Source organism: Microcaecilia unicolor, chromosome 2, assembly GCF_901765095.1.
Source record: "Microcaecilia unicolor chromosome 2, aMicUni1.1, whole genome shotgun sequence".
In the NCBI taxonomy this organism is placed as follows: Eukaryota; Metazoa; Chordata; class Amphibia; order Gymnophiona; family Siphonopidae; genus Microcaecilia; species Microcaecilia unicolor.
This window is the reverse complement of record NC_044032.1, coordinates 381,722,079-381,743,078: the sequence shown is the minus strand read 5'-3', so window position 1 is coordinate 381,743,078 and position 21,000 is coordinate 381,722,079. Positions and strand designations below refer to the sequence as shown.

At 44.0% G+C, this 21,000-nt stretch overlaps 1 protein-coding gene across 2 annotated transcripts in view; it reads left to right on the top strand.

Moving 5' to 3' along the window:
* Nucleotides 1–21,000, top strand: part of LOC115461024 (17-beta-hydroxysteroid dehydrogenase 13-like) — a 74,829-nt gene that overhangs the window by 20,966 nt on the left and 32,863 nt on the right. For both annotated transcript variants that reach the window (XM_030190543.1, XM_030190544.1), the window contains exon 2: nucleotides 17,023–17,130. In XM_030190543.1, the coding sequence (XP_030046403.1) occupies nucleotides 17,023–17,130 (108 nt within the window). The remainder of the gene's footprint in view (nucleotides 1–17,022; nucleotides 17,131–21,000) is intronic.

Sequence of the window (21,000 nt, the reverse complement as noted above, 5' to 3'; positions counted from 1 at the left end):
GTCTAGGAATACCCTAAGCTTGGTCCACTATATCATATGCTCAACCATAATCAGAGAACCCCAGTAATCAAAATGGAATTAGAACCCCAGAGTGTGTCAGCCTTTGTGTGCCCCATGCTGGGGTTAGAGAAAATATGCCCTTTAAGGGAAGCTAAGGATGTGAATAATTTATTTGTGGATTAAAAATTTGAACTGTAAATACAGACTACAACAGATAAGAAGTAGCAGTTTTGCACTGCATACACATTTATGAACGTATTTGACAGTGTATTCCTTTAAAAAAGAAAATAAATTCAATGACTGCTGTTGTAAATGTTTTTGAAATCAGTAATTCCAAACTAAAAAGTTAAACATTGTCAAGTCAGTGTGCAAATAAGACCTAGTTTAATAAGTAAACATCAGATAGTGATCAGTAAAACAGGACTTTCTTGATCGTTAGAGTGCAGCTGCTGCTTTCTTCACCCTGTTGCCTCCTCTTGTGTTCTTATTCCTAGGTGTGAGGAGGTGCTCAGTGAGGGGTTTCTATAACAGGAACATAGATTCCTACTTTCCTCTACAGAATACTATCCTAAACAGGTATATGTGCCATGCAACTGACGTTAAGTGCTACCACCTAACAGCTGCAGAATATGTGTATAACTTACAGTATTCTATAAGTTACAGCCTGGATTCAGTTAATGGCTCTCAAAATTTGGCTCAAAAAAAAAAAGAAATTGCCACTGAGCAGTTTTTTAATAACAGTTGTTCTGGGATTGATGTCTCTTATAGAATAGCAAGTTGCGCCGGGATCCGCGCCCGAGAGTAACACCAAATGAAACCAGGTGTAAATCCCAGTGCGTGGATCCGTATTATTCTATAACACTGTGCGCATTTTAAGGGTATGCCCCGACCTGCCTATGCTCCCATGGCCACACCCCCTTTGCAGATCCGCACGGAAACACTTAGGCGCTATTCTATAAATCGACACGTAAGTGTGTTTTCATGCAGATCTGCAGTTTCTGCTCTGTTTTGGCAGTTTGCAACCGTTAAACCTCTGTGCAGAAGTAGCGGTGAATGTTTAGCACTATATATATCGAATTCTCCTGTACATGTGTTAATGTGAGTCCCACTCATGCTTCACCCAAGTTCTGCCTATGTGTACACTCCCTTTGCAAATATAAATATAAGCAGCCCCTGCAATCATATCATATGCTTGGAATGTGATATAATATGGTGCACTCCATTTAAGTACACGTCGGATAAGCGCATGCTCTGTTTAACTGCATGCCGTACTTCAGTCCCGTTTTTGGCACCATCAATTTCTATGGGGACAAACTTCGGTTTAGCGCAAGATTCGCTTATATGCATGGTTCAAGACCGCTTCTCTGCAGGAAAGACACTGCATAAGCGTGCAAAAGGAATATGGAAGCCGATTGGAGCGTGACAACCAACAAGATTTCAAATTTACTGCCTCTTTAACTGCCACAGGCGAAAGAATGTTGTTAGGACATACACTGGTGTAGTCGTCACGGCGGAACTGTAAGACTTTAACACTGGCTGAATGAATAGAAGTGCTTAAAAAATTAGAAAACAAAGTCAAGCATCTATTGCTAAAGAATATGGTGTCAATCCCAGTCAAATTTCACGTGTCTTGAAGCCTAAAGACCAGCTTCTGGAAGAATAGCAAAACAATACAAATCCACAATGGAAATGAAAACGGGCGGGAAAAGCTGAGGAGGTAGAAGGTGCTCTTCTTCGGTGGTTTTCTCGAGTCAGGAGCAGACAGTTTCCTGTCAGTGGTCCACTGCTTATGGAGAAAGCTAACCAGCTAGCAGAAAGTATTGGACTAACTGAATTCAAAGCCACTGTTGCAGTGGCGTTCCTAGGGGGGCTGACACCCGGGGTGGATCGCCGATGCGCCCCACCCCCCGGGTGCAGCGCCCCCCCGGAACAGTGCAACGCCCCCCCTGGCGAAAGAACCCCCCCTGGGTGCACGCCGCTGGGGGGGGGGGGTGCCACGCGCCTGCTGGCTCTTCGTTTTCATGCTCCCTCTGCCCTGGAACAGGAAGTAACCTGTTCCGGGGCAGAGGAAGCATGAAAACGAAGAGCCAACAGGCACGTGGCACCCCCCCCAGCAGCGTGCACCCGGGGCGGACCGCCCCCACCGCCCCCCCTTGGTACGCCACTGCACTGTTGGATGGTTGGAAAGACGGAAGGAGAGGAACAACATAAAATTCAAGAAACAGCATGGTGAGAAACAAGACGCTGATGACTTTGGTGCTGAAAATTGGGTTGTTTCAGTTTTTCCTACCATCTTTATTGCATTTCTGTGAATATCATTGTTTAGATAGCAATTCTCCAATATTTTTGCCCCTAGTATATGCAATTACTGGGAAATTTTCAATAGCAGGATGAATCTGGTACACACGCCAGTAGGATCGTAAAATATATACAAACTTAGAGGATAACATTGTAAGGCATCATGTAAGTGAGAAGTTCTTCCTGAGTCAGATGTTTGTCCTGCAATAAAAGTTCCATATGGGCATATCGAGCTCTAAGGTATGCCTGTCATAACGCCTTCCGTGGATATCCTCTAATGAGGAACCAAGCAGTCAACTTCTGTGCTTGTGCTTTGAAATCTGACATATCTGATCATAATCTTCTTACTTGCAAATATTGACTTACTGGTAGATTAACTTTGAGATTAGAAGGATGGTAACTTCCAAAATGTAAGAATGTATTTTTCTCCACCAGCTTGCGATGCAAAGTGGTTTCAAAACCACCATGTGCTTTAAACACCTGCATATCCAAAAATTCTAAACTGGTCCAATGATATTTCAATGTAAATTGAAGTTTAGAGTCTAATGTATTAATCCAAGATCTGAAGGATAACAATTCTTCAGTTCCTTCCCAAAGAAAGAACACGTCGAGAAACCGTTTCCAGAACAAAATCTTATTGAACCTATCCGAAAGGTGGCGGTAAGGTCTCAGGTCCAAAATGGATGTGCAGCAAAATGAAAATTTTCGGTGAAAAAAAAAGGCCTTTTTTGCAGGTGCACTGAAAAATGAACCTGAGTGTGCCCAAGGCACGCATCTGCACCAGCACAGGCCACTTTTCGGTGCACCTTAGTAAAAGGATCCCTTAGAAACTTGTGTGGTGTACCATATCAGATTTCTTTTTTTCTTGCTTTTGTTTGCTTTCCTTACATAAGGATCTGTTGCCATTTTTATAGCTCCTTTCAGCTTGGACCACTAACTTTCTACTTCTCTTTTATCATCCCATCCTACCAGCTCTTTCTTCAGGTAGTCTCCCTCATTTTACTAAAGTCAGCATGTTTGAAATCCAGGATGACTACATGCCACTATAGCTGTTTTTGATGATCACTACTGCACAAGGGGGCATTCACTCAGTCATTTTACCCATTTGTAAGCATGAGATCCAGCATGGTGGAGATTTGCTGACCACTGCTTAAGCATGGGTGGCTGTGGCCCACACAGAGTGGTGGGTGCGGCTCTGGCCGCCTTCTTGGGTAGACTGGGTGGACTGTGTGGATCTTATTCTGCCGTCATTTACTGTGTTACTGTATCTAAAATCTTGTGGACACCAGGTTTTCTGTATTATGTAATCTTTCCTCTTCCTTTCTATAGGCAGAAAGCACTACAGAAAAAGCTATAGTCTATGCCAAAGATTTTAGCCCTTTCCCCAGCTTTGAAAGGCTCTCTCTAGTTTGAGTGCAGTGCCGTAGCGAGGGCTAATGGCACCCGGGGCAGGTTGCCACTGCGCACCCCCCCCCCCCCCCCCCCCCGTGTGCAGCACGGCGCGACCCCCCCCCCCCTCTGCGGTGCACCCCCCCCCCCCGGACCGCATTCTTACCTGCGGGAGGGCCGATCCGCCCCGAGTGCACGTCACTCGGAGCTGCGTCGGCCCCACTGGTTCCCTGCTCTTTCTGCCCCAGAACAGGAAGTAACCTGTTCCGGGGCAGAGAGAGAGCAGGGAACCAACGGGGCCGGCACCCCCCGAGCGCGTGCACCCGGGGCGGACCGCCCCTCCCGCCCCCCCTTCTTACGCCACTGTTTGAGTGTGCTATTTTTGGTCAGATCATTTGTCCCCAGGTGGATTACATCATCAACTTTAGAATCTTCTGTCTCTTCTGATCATACCCAGTATTTTGTTTGTATTCTGGATCCTGTTGTTGAGGATCCTGGAAGGCATTTCACTTTGCTGGCACCCCTGGATTGTGTCAGATCTATTTAGTTATTTCCTGTGCTATCTGCCATCAAAGAGATTCTGGGTGGGAAGTAGCACTGACCAGCAAATCCATCTGTCTGCATAGTCATTATCCAAGATACCTGCATATTTATAGAGTAGCACTTAGGCAGAATATTGTCATGTGCGTGCATATGTACGCTTATACACTTGTATATGTTAGTATTCTAAATATTTACGCATGTAATATGCATTGAAATGTTAGCATCTATATTATAGAACTGCCCTTGACATGTTTTATTGCCATAATTGTCCATTTTAGATTGAGAATATAAATTCTATGGAAAGCAGTAATATTCTGTTTAAAATGCCAGTATTTCTATAGTAACACAGTAGATGATGGCAGATAAAGACGTGTATGGAACATCCAGTCTGCCCAACAAGATAAACTCATTACATATGGTTTGTGATACTTCCTATGTATACCTGATCTTGATTTGTCCTTGCCATTTTCAGGGCATAGACCGTAGAAGTCTGCCCAGCACTATCCTTGTTCTCCAACTTCTGAAGCTGAATCTGTCCAGCCACAATCAAAGCACAGACTGTAAAAGTTTGCTTAGTACTAGTTTTGTTTTCCAATTACCATTGTTGCTTCCTAATCTCTGCTAAGCTTCTTTGGATCCATTCCTTCCAAACAGGATTCCTTTGTGTTTACCCCCTGCATTCCCACCACTTCCCACAGGAGGGCATTCCAGGTATCTACCACCTTCTCCGTGAAAAAAATTATTCCTGACATTATTCCTGAGTCTGCCCCCTTTCAACCTCAATTCATGTCCTCTAGTTCTAGCACCTTTTCGTCTCTGGAAAAGATTTGTTTGCGGATTAATACCTTTCAAATATTTGAATATCTGTATCATATCACCCCTTTTTTCTCCTTTCCTCCTTGATATTCATGTTTAGGTCAGTAAGAAGCTCATTTTCGAAAGAGAAGGACGTCCATCTTTTGACATAAATCGGAAGATGGACGTCCTTCTCCCAGGCAGTGGCCAGGCTGCCAATTTTGGGTGGGCCTGAACCCAAAGTGGGTGGGCACAAAATTTTCTCTCTACTCCCCTCCCCCAGCAAAATGTAGTCACACTCAGGTACATTTGTCACACAGGGTAAAGTGCTGCTTTTCAGTGCATCAGATTTCAGACAATTTATTTAATAGCCTAACACCCTTTTCAGTGAGCTTTCAGAGGCCAAAACCTCCTGCCTCAGGTCAGTATAATGCTGTTACGGTATCCTCTCCTGACCTAAGGAAGGAAGTATTGGTCTCTGAAACTTTATTAACACCATATTACTTTATCCTAAATTAAAAATAAAATTATTTTCTTTACCTTTGTTGTATGGCCATTTACTTTTTCTCATTGTGTTGCTCCCAGTCTCTAGATTATGCTTTCCTTCGTTTTCGCTTAACTCTTCTGCCAGGGTTTCCTGGCCATTTGTCATTTTTCTCTCCTTTTTCTTTGCTTTCTTCAATATTTTTCTGCCTCTCTCTCTCTGTCCAGATTTAATTCATTCTTACTATCCATTCTTTAATTTCCTTCATCTACTTATGGCTTTTCATCTTTTTCTCACCCTTGTTCTCCCCATGCCCCTTCCTCTTATTCTCCAGTCTTTCACTACTCCCCTTTTCCATCCAGCAGCTCTCCTCTTTCTCTCCCCATCCTTCCAGTGTCTCCCCCTCTCTCCCAATCCTTCCAGTAGTCTCCCCTCTTTCTTTCTGCATCCTTCCATCCAGTGTCACCTCTTTCTCCCTACCCTTCCATCCAGCGTCTTCCCTCTTTCTCTCCCCATCCTTCCACACATCTACCCTCTCTCCTGATCCTTCCATCTAATGTCTCTCTCTCCCTCCTTCTAACCAGTGTCTCTCTATCTCTCTACCCTTTTCTGTTCAGTGTCCTTTCTCTCTCCACATCCTTCCAGTCTCTCCCCTTTCTCTCTGCATCCTTTCATCCATCTCCCCTCTTTCTCTCCCTATCCTTCCATCCAGTGTCTCTCTCCCTATCCATCTGTTTTCCCTCTTTCTCTGCCATCCTTCCATCCGTTTTCCCTCTTTCTCTGCCATCCTTCCGTCTGTTTTCCCTCTTTCTCTAACATCCTTCCGTCTGTTTTCCCTCTTTCTCTCCCCATCCTTCCGTTTTCCCTCTTTCTCTGCCATCCTTCCATCTGTATTCCCTCTTTCTCTCCCCATCCTTCCATTTTCCCTCTTTCTCTGCCATCCTACTATCTGTTTTCCCTCTTTCTTTCCCCATCCTTCCATTTTCCCTCTTTCTCTGCCATCCTATCTGTTTTCCCTCTTTCTCTCCCCATCCTTCTGTTTTCCCTCTTTCTCCCCAGTCCCCATCCTGCCATCCGTTTTCCCTCTTTTTCTCCCCATCCTTCCGTTTTCCCTCTTTCTCTGCCATCCTTCCGTCTGTTTTCCCTCTTTCTCTCCCCATCCTTCCGTTTTCCCTCTTTCTCTGCCATCCTCCTATCTGTTTTCCCTCTTTCTCTCCCCATCCTTCCGTTTTCCCTCTTTCTCTGCCATCCTCCTATCTGTTTTCCCTCTTTCTCTCCCCATCCTTCTGTTTTCTCTCTTTCTCCCCAGTCCCCATCCTGCCATCCATTTTCCCTCTTTCTCTCCCCATCCTTCCGTTTTCCTTCTCTCTCCCCAGTCCCCATCCTGCCATCCGTTTTCCCTCTTTCTCTCCCCATCCTTCCGTTTTCCCTCTTTCTCCCCAGTCCCCATCCTGCCATCCGTTTTCCCTCTCCCGATTCAGGCCCACCCGATTCAGGCCCGCCAGCCCCAGCTACAAAAAGAAGAAGCGCTCAGCTGATTGAGCTGACCGCCGCCACCAACGCTAAAAATGAGAAAAATGTTTTTAAAAAAAAGCGCGGCACCACAGGCAGCCTCGAAGCATTGGCTGCTGGCTCTGCAGGCTCCTCCCGTCTCTTACGTCACTGCCCCTGCTTCGCTCCAGGGGCAGTGACGTAAGAGACAGGAGGAGCCTGCAGAGCCAGCAGCCAATGCTTCGAGGCTGCCTATGGTGCCACGTTTTTTTTTTTTTTTTACATTTTTTGTCGTTGTTAACGTTGGCGGCGGCGCTCAGCTCAGTCAGCTGAGCGCTTCTTCTTTTTGTAGCGCTGGCCCTGCTGCTCAACAGGAAAAGCAGCAGTGGCCGGCAATGGGAGTGGGCGGGCCAGAGCTGAAATTGGGTGGGCCTGGCCCACCCAGGCCCACCCGTAGCTACGCCCCTGCTCCCAGGGACATCCAAATCGGCATAATCGAAACCCGATTTAGGACGTCTCCAACTGCACTCCGTTGCAAGGACGGCCAAAATTCAAGGGGGCGTGTCGGAGGTGTAGCAAAGGCAGGACTTGGGCGTGCCTAACACTTGAACGTCTTTAACCCATAATCGAAAAAAACCCAAGGACATCCCTGATGAACACTTGGACGGTTTCACCAGGGCCTGTTTTTCTTACAAGTAAGGCACAAAAAGGTGTCCGAAATGACCAGATGACCACCGGAGAGAATCGGGGATGACCTCCCGTTACTCCCCCAGTGGTCACTAACCCCCTCCCACCCTCAAAAAACATCTTTCAAAATATGTCGTGCCAGCCTGTATGCCAGCTTCAGATATCATACTCAGGTCCATGACAGCGCGTACAGTTCCCTGGAGCAGTTTTAGTGGGTACTGCAGTGCACTTCAGACAGGTGGACCCAGGCCCATGTGCCCCCCTACCTGTTACATTTGTGGAGGGAACAGCGAGCTCTCTAAAACCCACCACAAACCCACTGTACCCATATATAGGTGCCTCCCTTCACCAGTAAGGGCTATGGTAGTGGTGTTCAATTGGGGGTAGTGGGTTTTGGGGGGGGGGGAGTTGGGGGGCTCAGAACACAAGGTAAGTCCACTGCAGTTCCCCCTAGGGTGTCTGGTTGGTGTCCTGGCATGTCAGGGAGACCAGTGCACTACAAATGCTGGCTTCTCCCATGACCAAATGGCTTGCATTTGGCTGTTTTTGACAAGGACATCTTTGGTTTCAAAGATTGCCGAAAATCAGAAACGTCCATGTCTAGGGACGTCCAAATCTAGGGACGGTGAAATTTAAGGATTTGGATGTCCCTGACGGTATTTTCGAAATGAAAGATGGACGTCCATCTTGTTTTGAAAATATAGATTTCCCCGCCCCTGGATTGGGACGTTTTGCAAGGACGTCCAAATCGCAACTTGGACGTCCCTTTCAAAAATGCCCCTCCACGTCTCTCATCATATGTCTTGCAATGCAAATCCCATACCATATTTGTCATTTTTCTTTGAACCACTGCAAGTCTTTTTACATCTTTAGTAAGATATGGCCTCCAAAACTGAACACAATACTCCAAGTGGAGCCTTATCAATGACTTGTAGAGGGTCATCAACACCTCCTTTCTTCTGCTGATTATACCTCTCTCTATGCAGCCTAGCATCCTTCTAGTCATGGCCACCCCCTTGTCGCACTGTTTTGTCATCTTCAGATCCTTGGACACCATCACCCCCAAGGTCCCTTTCCTGAGCCAAGTTTAACAATCTCTCCCCTCCTTTCTGGTATATCTTTTTTGGATTTCTGCACCCCAAGTGCATCACTCTGCACTTCTTGGCATTAAATTTTAACTGAATTAATAACTTCTCTAGGGTACTTCATTACATTTGGTTGCTTTATCAATAAATCATAATACTGTCCCAGAAACCTTCAATTCAATATTAAAATATAAAGTGACTTTAAATATAGTGAATAGTGCTCAGAGTAAGTGCTTTACTTAACTAGGATCCATCTCCTCTATAATGCACTATAGCAATTCCATCATTGCACTACAGTTCTCCTGTCTACCTCAATATCCAAAATACTCTTTAATATGGTTATGCAGGCAGCACTCTGGCAAAATAGATGAAAATAATGACTTATCTTGAATATGATCTTTTGATGTGCAAACTGTGCTCCAATTGTTCTCCATAAATCTAGCAGTCTAATGGTCCTTCAGTATTGCACTCTTCCTTAGTGAATCAGTGAAAATGTGCTTATATTTGCCCTCATTCTCTACAAGCTGGCATGTTTTGCCTTTTCATGGCATCACCAGGAGAACGCTAACTAAAAAACCAAAAAAAAATCCCAGTCTAACATAGTCATATACCTGCGATTCACTTACTACTATAACCCCTTACTAAATAAAGATTCCTAAGCACGTATTATTATTGTGTACATTTATTCTTGACTGACCTGCTGGGAGACCTGCTTGCCTCAAACCGCCAAGCCCAGCTGAAACGGTGACGCATGCGCACTTATATATACTCTTGTTTTCAATTCAAATGCTATTAATAGTCACTCTATTTCTTTATTAAGACCTCTAGGGGTCACTGTTTGCTAACAGAAGATGAACTACTGGGCAGAAACATTAGCACTTCTAGTTAATTGGATATGGGTTAAGACCACAAAAAGCACATCTTGTGCTCTATGCCTGTGCTGTTCCCAATGTGAAATCAAAGGTGCTTCCCTTTTGTGTGTACGTAAATTACTATGATGTCCTGCAATCCTATGTTTGATCTTATGTCTTTTTTGCCCACTTCTTACATGGGCAATTTATTCCATAGATAACCTGGGCTGTGTTACAATCTGTACTAAACTGTAATTTAAACTCCCGTCCCATTACCTAGTGCTGTACACTATGGGTAACCCAAGCATACCTATAGTATGTGCATTTTTCTCACCTACTGTGCCCCCCCCCCCCCCTGCTTTCTCTGCTACATGGGAGTTTTTATACCTCTTCCATGCTATTATTTCTCCAACATTGTTAGTTCTAGTGTATGCAAAGCGTGGAGTATTGTTAATCCCATGCAAAGCTAATAAAGGCCAATGCTTTTGTATGATCGTCTTAATATCCCTGGTTTGAACTGAATATGGTAAAACGCACACAGGTCTGTCATTATGATTTATGCTGCTATATGTATTTAATAGCCATTGTCGATGTACATTATCCGCTCTTGTATATGCAGTCCTAATTACTCTACGAGGGTAACTCCTCTGTCTAAATCTGTCTCCTAAATCTTTAGCATGATGTTAAAAACTCTGTTGAGTAGCACATAACTGTTTTAACTGGAGAAACAGTCCAGTGGGAATCCCTTCCTTCTGACTTTTAGGGTGAAAACTGTAATAATATTGCAGAATATTGGTGTCTGTTGGCTTTCTAAAAACTGAAGTACTAAATACCCCTCCACTGATGTTGATCTGTATCCAAATAGTTGACTTGATGGCCTTCTATTTTGGTATCAAATTCAATATTGATGTCACACATATTTAAATAAGCAAGGAACTGCTGTAATAAAGCCTTGCTTCCCATCCATACTAGGTGAACATCATCTATAAATCGCTTCCATAATGCGATATACTGTTTAAATTGTGAGGGATATAAATATTTTCTTCAAAATCTGCTATATATAGGCATGCCACAATAGGTGCTACCGTGGCCCCCATCGCAACCCCATGTGTTTGTATGACCATTTGTTACTACTACTACTACTATTTAGCATTTCTATAACGCTACAAGGCATACGCAGCGCTGCACAAACATAGAAGAAAGACAGTCCCTGCTCAAAGAGCTTACAATCTAATAGACAAAAAATAAATAAAGTAAGCAAATCAAATCAATTAATGTGAATGGGAAGGAAGAGAGGAGGGTAGGTGGAGGCGAGTGGTTACAAGTGGTTACGAGTCAAAAGCAACGTTAAAGAGGTGGGCTTTCAGTCTAGATTTAAAGGTGGCCAAGGATGGGGCAAGACGTAGGGGCTCAGGAAGTTTATTCCAGACGTAGGGTGCAGCGAGACAGAAGGCGCGAAGTCTGGAGTTGGCAGTAGTGGAGAAGGGAACAGATAAGAAGGATTTATCCATGGAGCGGAGTGCACGGGAAGGGGTGTAGGGAAGGACGAGTGTGGAGAGATACTGGGGAGCAGCAGAGTGAGTACATTTATAGGTTAGTAGAAGAAGTTTGAACAGAATGCGAAAATGGATAGGGAGCCAGTGAAGGGTCTTGAGGAGAGGGGTAGTATGAGTAAAGCGACCCTGGCGGAAGATGAGATGGGCAGCAGAGTTTTGAACCAACTGGAGAAGGGAAAGGTGACTAAGTGGGAGGCCAGCAAAAAGCAGATTGCAGTAGTCTAAACGAGAGGTGACAAGGGTGTGGATGAGGGTTTTGGTAGAGTGCTCGGAAAGAAAGGGGCGGATTTTACGTATGTTGTAAAGAAAGAAACGACAGGTCTTGGCAATCTGCTGGATATGAGCAGAGAAGGAGAGAGAAGAGTCAAAGATGACCCCAAGGTTTCGAGCTGAGGAGACAGGGAGAATGAGAGAGCCATCAACAGAAATAGAAAACGGGGGGCGCGGGGAGGTGGGTTTGGGGGGGGAAATGAGAAGCTCGATTTTGGTCATATTTAATTTCAGGTGTTCTAATTGATTTAACAAATTAATTTTATCCATAGATATCTTTAACTGTTGCAAATGATCATTTATCAATTGTAATGCTCTAGATTGTAGGATCTTAGTGTAGAGTGAAACTACATATAATGTGACCAAGAGGGGCATAATCGAAGGGGGCCAGCCATCTATATGGGCGGCCATCTCTAAGGCCGGCCCCGTAAAGCGGCACACCCGACCGTATTATCGAAACAAAATGGCCGGCCATCTTTCGTTTCAATAATACGGTCAGGGCCGGCCAAATCTCAACATTTGGGCCGGCCTTAGAGATGGCCGGCATTAGAGATTGCCGCCATTGGTTTCCCGCCAATAATGAAAACTAATGGAGGCCATCTCAAACCCGGCCAAATCCAAGCCATTTGGTCGTGGGAGGAGCCAGCATTTATAGTGCAGTGGTTCCCCTGACATACCAGGACACCAACCGGGCACCCTAGGGGGCACTGCAGTAAAGTGCACAAATTGCTCCCAGGTGCATAGCTCCCTTACCTTCGGTGCTGAGCCCCCCCCCCCCCCCCGCAAAACCCCCAAACCCACTCCCCACAACTGTACAACACTACCATAGCCCTTATGGGTGAAGGGGGCACCTACATGTGGGTACAGTGGGTTTCAGGTGGGTTTTGGAGGGCTCACATTTATCACCACAAGTGTAACAGGTAGGGGGGATGGGCCTGGGTCCGTCTGCCTGAAGTCAACTGCAGTACCCACTAAAAACTGCTCCAGGGACTTGCATAGTGCTGTGATGGAGCTGGGTATGACATTTGAGGCTGGCATAGAGGCTGGCACAAAAATGTTTATAATTTTTTTGGGGGGTGGGAGGGGGTTGGTGATCACTGGGGGAGTAAGGGGAGGTGATCCCCAATTCCCTCCAGTGGTCATCTGCTCAGTTGGGGCACTTTTTTGAGGCTTGGTCCTAAAAATAAATGGACCAAGTAAAGCCGGCCAAGTGCTCATTAGAGCCGGCCTTTTTTTTCCATTATCGGCCATCTCGTAACCACGCCCACGTCCCGCCTTTGGTACACTGCCGACATGCCCCCTTGAACTTTCGCCGGCTCCGCGACAGAAAGCAGTTGATACCGGCCAAAATCGGCTTTTTATTATACTGATTTGGCTGGGTTTATGAGATGGCCGGCCATCTCCCGATTTGTGTCGGAAGATGGACGGCCTTCTCATTCGAAAATAAGCAGGCAAGATAATGTAAACCCCTCCCCCACTTCTGGGTTAGGTTGCAAATGTAGTCTGGACCGGGTGGTATCACCCAGAAGCAGAGAAGAGGTACAAATAAAACTAAAAAGATGGAATAAACCAAAAGTTCTTTTATTTAAAACATCAACTTTATTAAACACAATTGTTTTCAACCCACAACTCAATAATTTATACCCTGCACACTAACTGCTAGTATTTCCCCTTCCCATTCACCAGTAGTTCTTTAGGCATAAAAATTGTAACACTTACCAGCTTATTTTCGAAAGAGAAAAACGCCTATAGTGCGACCTAAATCGGGAGATAGACGTTTGTCTCGCAAAGGCGCCCAAATTGGTATAATCGAAAGCCGATTTTGGGCGTTTCCAATTGCACTCCATCGCGGAAACAAATAAAGTTGACGGGGGCGTGTCGGAGGCGTGGTGGAGGCGGAACTGGGGCGTGGTTATCAGCCGAGGAGAGATGGGCGTCTTTATCTGATAATCGAAAAAAATGCGTTTTTACCGCGATTTTGGGTCACTTTTTTTTTACCCTTTTTTTTCACGAACAAGTCCCAAAAAAGTGCTCCAACTGCCCAGATGACCACTGGAGGGAATCGGGGATGACCTCCACGGACTCCCCCAGTGGTCACTAACCCCCTCCCACCAAAAAACCCCCCACTTTACAAACTTTTTTTCCAGCCTCTATGCCAGCCTCAAATGCCGTACCCACCTCCATGACAACAGAATGTGTTCGATCCTGTCACAGCCTTTCCCTGGGTCAGATGTGGCTCTCGGGTGCAGTACAAGGTCACATCAGCATTGCATTGTGGTGGGTGTAGGGTATTGGGCTTCGTGATTTCATTAGCTTGTGTTACAGTCTCACGATGTTGGTAGTTGGTAGGCTTTTCTCCCATGGTGCTTTTCCCCCTGCCTACTGGGTCAGAGTGTGCCCTGTTGTGTTTCCTGTTGTAGTCCATGCGGTAGTGGCCATTTTTGAAAGCCAGTTTTAGTTCCCTTTCCTGTGTTAGCCACGTTAGACAACTTAGTTCTTCCCTTGAATGTGGCTGAAAGAGGGCATTGTACACCATTCTGCCAGCTCTGACCTACTGCTAATCTCAGTACCAGGGAGACTCGTTGCCAGTGGGGCACAACCTCTGATCTGCAGTTAACTGTGAGTAAAGGCGGTTATTCCAATAAAGGTCGTTTTCGGAGAGATTAGTCTTCAGGTTTCAACTGGTGTGCCAATGTTATACAGCAGTAACAAGTCCTAGAGGCCTGCGTGTATGCAGGTCCCTGGAGCACTTTTAGTGGGTACCACAGTGCACTTCAGCCAGGTGGCCCCAGGCCCATCCCCCCCCCACCTGTAACACTTGTGCTGGTAAATGGGAGACCTCCAAAACCCACTGTACCCACATGTAGGTGCCCCCTTCACCCCTAAGAGCTATGGTAGTGTTGTACGTTTGTGGGTAGTGGGTTTTGGGGGGAGGGGTGTTGGGAGCTCAGCACCCGTGGTAAGGGAGCTATGCATGTGGGAGCTTTTTTTGAAGTCCACCGCACTGACCTAGGGTGCCCAGTTGGTGTCCTGGCATATCAGGGGGGCGAGTGTACTACGAATCGTGGCCCCTCCCACGACCAAATGGCTCGGATTAGGACGTTTTTGAGCTGGGCGTTTTTAGTTTCCATTATCGCTAAAAAAAAACCAAACGCCCAGCTCAAAAACGTCCATTTTTTCGAAAATTCGGTTTGGCCCGCCCCTTCACGGACCCGTTCTCGGAGATAAACGCCCATGGAGATAGGCGTTTCCGTTCGATTTTGCCCCTCCACGTCACTTAAGCTTCTATGTTTCCTTCTCCCAGAGCAAACTTTGTTTCTATTAACCATGAACCTTTTCAAAAATAAACACTAACTATTAACATTCATTTCGTTGCTGCACAGGATCACTTTACTGGTAAGTATGTTTATTTTCTCTCTTAATTTAGTCTCTGCAGGATCCTTAGTCCATGCAAATTCAGTGTTGTAAAGGATACTTTTTCCTTTGCTTTCTTGCTTTCTCTTCTTTTCTTCTTCTTTCTTTTGGTGGGTACCATGTGTTCATGTGATATTTCCAAAGAAGGAATTGTTCGGGATCAGGAACACCTCCAGATACCTACTACACTAGTCTTTAATTAACACAAAAAGGCAAAACCCTACCCCCTAACTATTGACACTAATAAAGTACACACGAATTTTACCTTGTAGAGATTATAGGTTTTTTTCCCTGACTAACTACCCCAAAGCAATGGATAATCTGGTGCCCCTATACTTCCTCTCCCACAGTTAATTTACAATAGAATGAGTGTGAGTCTAAACACTGGAAGCATATTATTCCCTACCATTAATTTAGCTTCCAGCCATATTGTTTATACACCGCCACTTAAACACAGTGAACTAATTTTTCTCTTTGAACTAATTGTTTATACACAATTCCACTGAGACTTTTCCCCTTTAAAATCTTGTTCTCAAATCAATTATACTGGATAGAATGCTGGGATATCATTACAGTCAGCACTTGTGCTGGATATATGAATATGACACTTTATAAAAACAAATCCCAGTTTACCAGCTCATCAGCAACATTAATACACTGGCAGGATTTATTGTCATTTCATTTCTGTTTTCCCCAACCTCTCAAACAGCTCAGTCCTCTCTAAAGCCTCTAAAACGCGGTAGGCTTTTTAGTTTAAGTATTAAATCTATTTCATTCACTTCACACTCACTCATATCCCTCAAAATACTCCCAGATCTGTTTTAACATAGATTTCCCATGACAGCTGAGCCCAGATCACTAATACAGGTCTGCTCAGTGTCTCACTCACCTCCCAACTGCCCAACAGTAACATTTGGAAGTCTAACTATGTCATACCTAGCACAAGCCCAGCATAAGCCTCTACACCGCTCACTGTCTCCACACCAGATCCAAAAGGAGCCAGGTAATCTTTTAAAATTTAACCCATAGGGTTACAATAACTGGCTTATCTCTCATATTCATATGCTGCAGAATCTGGATTAAATTAGACTGTCACCCGGGGTTGGAGATGATAATCTAGATATTGAGACAGAGGTTCATTGAGGGAATTTTTCCCGGACACTTTCAATCTACCTGGAGGATTTTTTAAGTGTCTTATGCATCTTTAGTACAAAATAAATATGTGGAATCACAGGATACAACTTGTACAGATACTGATATTCCCTCATAGAAATCATTCCCCCTTGTGTAGCATGTTGTAATAGTTGTTTATCTCTTCCTGAAAACCAGGTGTAGGGTTTTGTTCCAATATGGTATAAAATTCCCTATCCATCAACTGTCAATGAGCTTCTCTATACTGTATGTGTCTACATCCTGTACTACTACCCCCCTCCTTTATCTGCCCTCTGTATGGCTATGGTGTTATCATTTTGTAAATCAGTCATTGCTTGGCTCTGAACTGTAGTTAAATTCCTAGGCATGAAATCCAGATTGGCTCCATCATTTCTAAATCCTGCAATACTAGGCGTTGTGGCATCCAGATAGAAGGGACACGATGGGTTGCCAAAAAGGATGACTTGTCCTCTACTGACTGATCACTGGAATCTTGTCCAAAATGCACTCGCTGTCTTGTCCAAAATACGCTCGCTGTACACTGTGTTATAAAATATATGCAGATGTGCATAAAGATTACCGAGATAGTTGTACACACCTCAAAGCAGGTGTAAATGTCTGTGGTTACTTTCTGGGTGGTAGTTTTACAAAGGTATCTATGCACAAAGAAGTATAACTCATGTGCTAATTAGACACCCTGTTATAAAATTCCCTCCACATGCTTATTTAGGGGCCCTTTTACTAAGCTGCAGTAAAAGGGAGCCTGCGCTTTGTGGGAAAATGCTATTACTGACATGTATGGACATAAATGGAATGTGATCTTCCAGTGAGCATGCCACTAGTGCAGTTCAGAGTTGTACCCTGAAAAAAAAAATACATTAAAACTCCTATAGTTATAGACTCTAGCTTTATTCATGCTTAACAGTATTTGGGAACAGAGCATGTTCTGCACTCCTGGTTTGTCACAAAGACCAATTAATAATGTGGAGAGTTTTCTTTTTCCATAGCATGGGGTGGAAGAGACAGCCGACGAGTGCAGAAGACTTGGGGCAACTGTTCATACGTTTGTGGTGAACTGCAGCAAGCGAGATGAAATTTACAGTACTGCAGAGAAGGTGAGAGCATAACGCTTCAATAGCTGGGTTTTGGTAAGGGCAAGATGCTAACTCAAAAAAGACAAGATGTGATTCTGCACTGCTAGCCATTGCAAGAAGCTTGGGGAACCTTTCCCCACCAAAATAAGCATGCAAAAAACGGACTGTTCTTCCTTGCAGATTAATCACCCTAATATTTTAACGCAGTCATGACACTTTGCTTTCACTCTCCTTTTATTTTTTGAGCATTTTTACCATTGAGTATCAATTTTCAAGGATCTTGCAGATTTTTAAAATTGTTTGTGGAATATTTGACAGTTCTTGAGTCTTGGCTTAAGGATATAGCATCTCAAGAATTTTTCATTAAAAAAGTAGGCATTACTCACGTGGAGCTAAATTTATAACATAGCACTTAGGTCCCTTTAGAAAAGAGGCTTGTAACATGACTGCTAGTAGTGCATAAAATGATCTTACACAAATTTACGCCTGTTCCAAAGAAGATATAAATGTGTACATCCACTATATGGGGGAAATTATATGGATTTTTCAAGCATAAAGTTATTGTTACATGCATGAGAAGGTTTTCATAAAATTACCTCAAGGGTTATTCCCAAATTCTATATATGGCATTCAAAACTGCATATGCAAATTTGGGCATGTGGCCAATTTGTGTGAATAATGAACTAATTAGCACCAATAATTGGGCACTAACAATTATTGGTGCTAATTGGCAACAATTTACATTTACACATTCATCTTTGTAGTTGGTATTTTGTACAGACGACACGTAAATTTTTACGTGCAGGTCTGAAGAGGGGGCATGGCCATGGGAGGGGCATGGGTGGAGCAGGGCATTCCTACAATTTGCGCACGCTGTTATAGAATTTGGTAGATCTGCCCCTAATTTAGGTGCGAGGATATACACCAGGTTTCACTTGGGGTAAATCTTCATGCCCCAGACTGGGCATGGATGTTAGCACTAAGCACTATTCTATAAATGGTGCCCAACTTTGATCACCATTTATAGAATAGTGGTTAGCGCTCCTATTTTGGCACCCAAATTTGGGCGTTATTTACTGAATTTAGCCCATGTGCTAGATTCTACATATGGCACATGAAAATTCTGCGTGGGAAAAAATTACTCTTTGGCATATTCTGTAATTTATTCCTAAACTTTATAGAATAGGCTTAAATGTCTGCATGGTATATAGAATAGACCAAGTGCCTCTCCACGTGACCAAATTTAGTCACGGTCGTTAATACCATGTTTTATGTGGCGTAAATCCCAATGCCTAAATTAGGCACAGACCCCCGGATTTTATATAGTGCGCTTAGATTTAGGCACTGAAATGCGTGCGGATTCTATGACACTGTGCATAACTTAATTGGCTTGACAAGCTAATGAGTGCTGATAACAGCACTTAACAAGCAACAATGAGCACTAATTGGCACTGATTAGAATTTTGGCACACAACTTGCTAAGCGTATTTTATAATGATGTGCGCTGAACCTCTAATGTGCGGAGGCAAAAGGAGCATGGTTATGGGTTGGGAAATGGGCATTTCATGGGTGTTCCAAAATTTAGGCACCTAGTTATAGAATATGGCCCAGTGCACCTAAATCTACATGCTGAGATTTACACCAGGTTTTTGTTGGCGTAAATGGATGTGCACAGATATCGGAGCTGAAATATCAACTAGGTATATTCTGTAATCGGTGCCTAAATCTAGGTACTGATTATAGAGTACGCATAGTTGGCACTGATTTCAGCACCGATATTTTAGGTGCCGTATATAGAATCTCTTACAGAGCAGATATATTTTATAACAACACGCGTAGATTTTAGAAAATCCCATGCTCATGGCCACGCCACCTTTTCAACTATATGACTAGAATTGAAGAGCGCAATGCTATAGAATACACTTATCGAGTTGTGCGTATAAATTTTAATGCCAATTACTGCTAATAATTGCTCATTAATGCCCGATCAACAGTGCTGATTAGCTAGTTAACCAATGAAGTTATGTGCATTGTTATAGAATACGCTTCAATTTCCATAGGGAAATTAAGGCACCATATATAGAATCCTGGGATATATGTTTAAAAGTATGTCCATTACCAAGAAGGCACATACTTTCATGTGACCAGGACAGAGTCACAATTTGCATGCATTGTCTATAAAATATGCATATACGTATGTACTTTACGTGTAAAAGAGAAAAGTCCAAAAGGGTGAAGGTGACCAAAATAGACTGTTCCAGGAACAATGTCAATAAAGGTGTACAATTCCAAACTGTAGCAATGCACTACATTGGTGGACCCAATACAAGCCGTGTTTCTGTTCTTGGTCCTTCGTCAAGGGTCTTCATGAAAATATGTATATGTTAGAAATGTAGAGATGAACTAAAACTTCAATAAGGGAAAGAGAATCCTCTAGCAATACCCACTCAATATAAACTTAGGAAAACTCCATCTACTGTAAGCATATGAAGAATCAGGAGGAAAAAGCCTCAAGAAGCTCCTCTTCTGTCCACTGCTGTGTTAAGAGGGCTAGGACTTCTTCATCATGGGCAAACAACCTCCTGGTTAGTTTGTTAGTGTAACTGGCCTCATTCATACAAAGTTCAAAACCATTTCAACAGGTACTTAGATTAGGATTGAAGCCTGCCGTTATCCTGTCTCTTCTTATTATATTGACCGAGGTCAACGTTGGCCCCCGTTTCGCCAATGCTGCTTCAGAACCACTAGTCAAATTTTAGACTGTAACGAGAAGGAAACAAGAAAGATAGCTTCAATCAACAACTCCTCTTTTACTATTTTATCGGCAAGATAATCAGTTCGCTTACATTCCATTCAGTATGCTGACAGTTGCAGGAAGGGCAGCAGATATAAAAATGGCGGCTATTTCAATCTTTCGTGATGTCACACGCTGTCAACCTGCCAGCCAATCAGAGCACAGTGTTTCACAGCTACTCATACTGCCTACCTTCTAGGTATGTACCTGCCATTCTTACAAAAAATGGCTTAAACCAAACCAGCTAACGTATTTAGGTGGGAAATCCATTGTTGCTCTTTTCTCAGGACTACCAGACGGCGGTCTATACCACCCTGACTGGTGACGAACTGTTGTAAAACCACACATTTTAAAGACTCAAAATGATGTAACTGTTCAGCACAGTGGACAGCTAGTGGTGAGGTCGTTTTCTTGGTATTGATCACACTCTTGTGCTCGACTAGTCTCACATATAGCTGGCGAGAGGTTTGTCCCATGTAAAGCTTCCCACATGGGCAGATAATGCAATAAATAACAGCCTCCGACTTGCATGAGGTGTTAACGTGCAGTACAAATTTGTGTCCAGTAGAAGGGTCTGTGAATTCCGTTGTCTCTAGCATCGAGGGGCACATCTGGCATTGACCACAGCTTTTATGGCCCGTAAAGTCAGGGGGGCCAACCACTTCTATCTTAAGGGTTGAGGGGCATAACAGCTCTTTCAAATTACTTCCTCTGCTATACGCCAATCGTAGGGTAGACTCAGCAAAAAGTGGCATTGTCTGTATTATATTCCAATGGTTCCGAATAATCCGTGCCACCTTCCATACGTGTGTAGTATGTTTTAGCACATATGCATGCACCGCTGCTTCTGTGTCCTCAGGTTTCGAGTGCGGCTGTAAAAGTAACTCCCTGTTGTTAAATTTGGCTCTGTTATAAGCCATTTTAACAATCTTACTCGAGTATCCTCTATTCACCAGGCGCTCGCGTAGTCCTCTTGCCTGCTGGCGAAAATCCCTCTCATCTGAACAAATTCCGCGATACCGCAGAAATTGCAAAAAATTATCCTTTAAAGCTTTTGGATGGCAACTTAAGTAGTGCAGGAGCGTGTTACGGTCAGT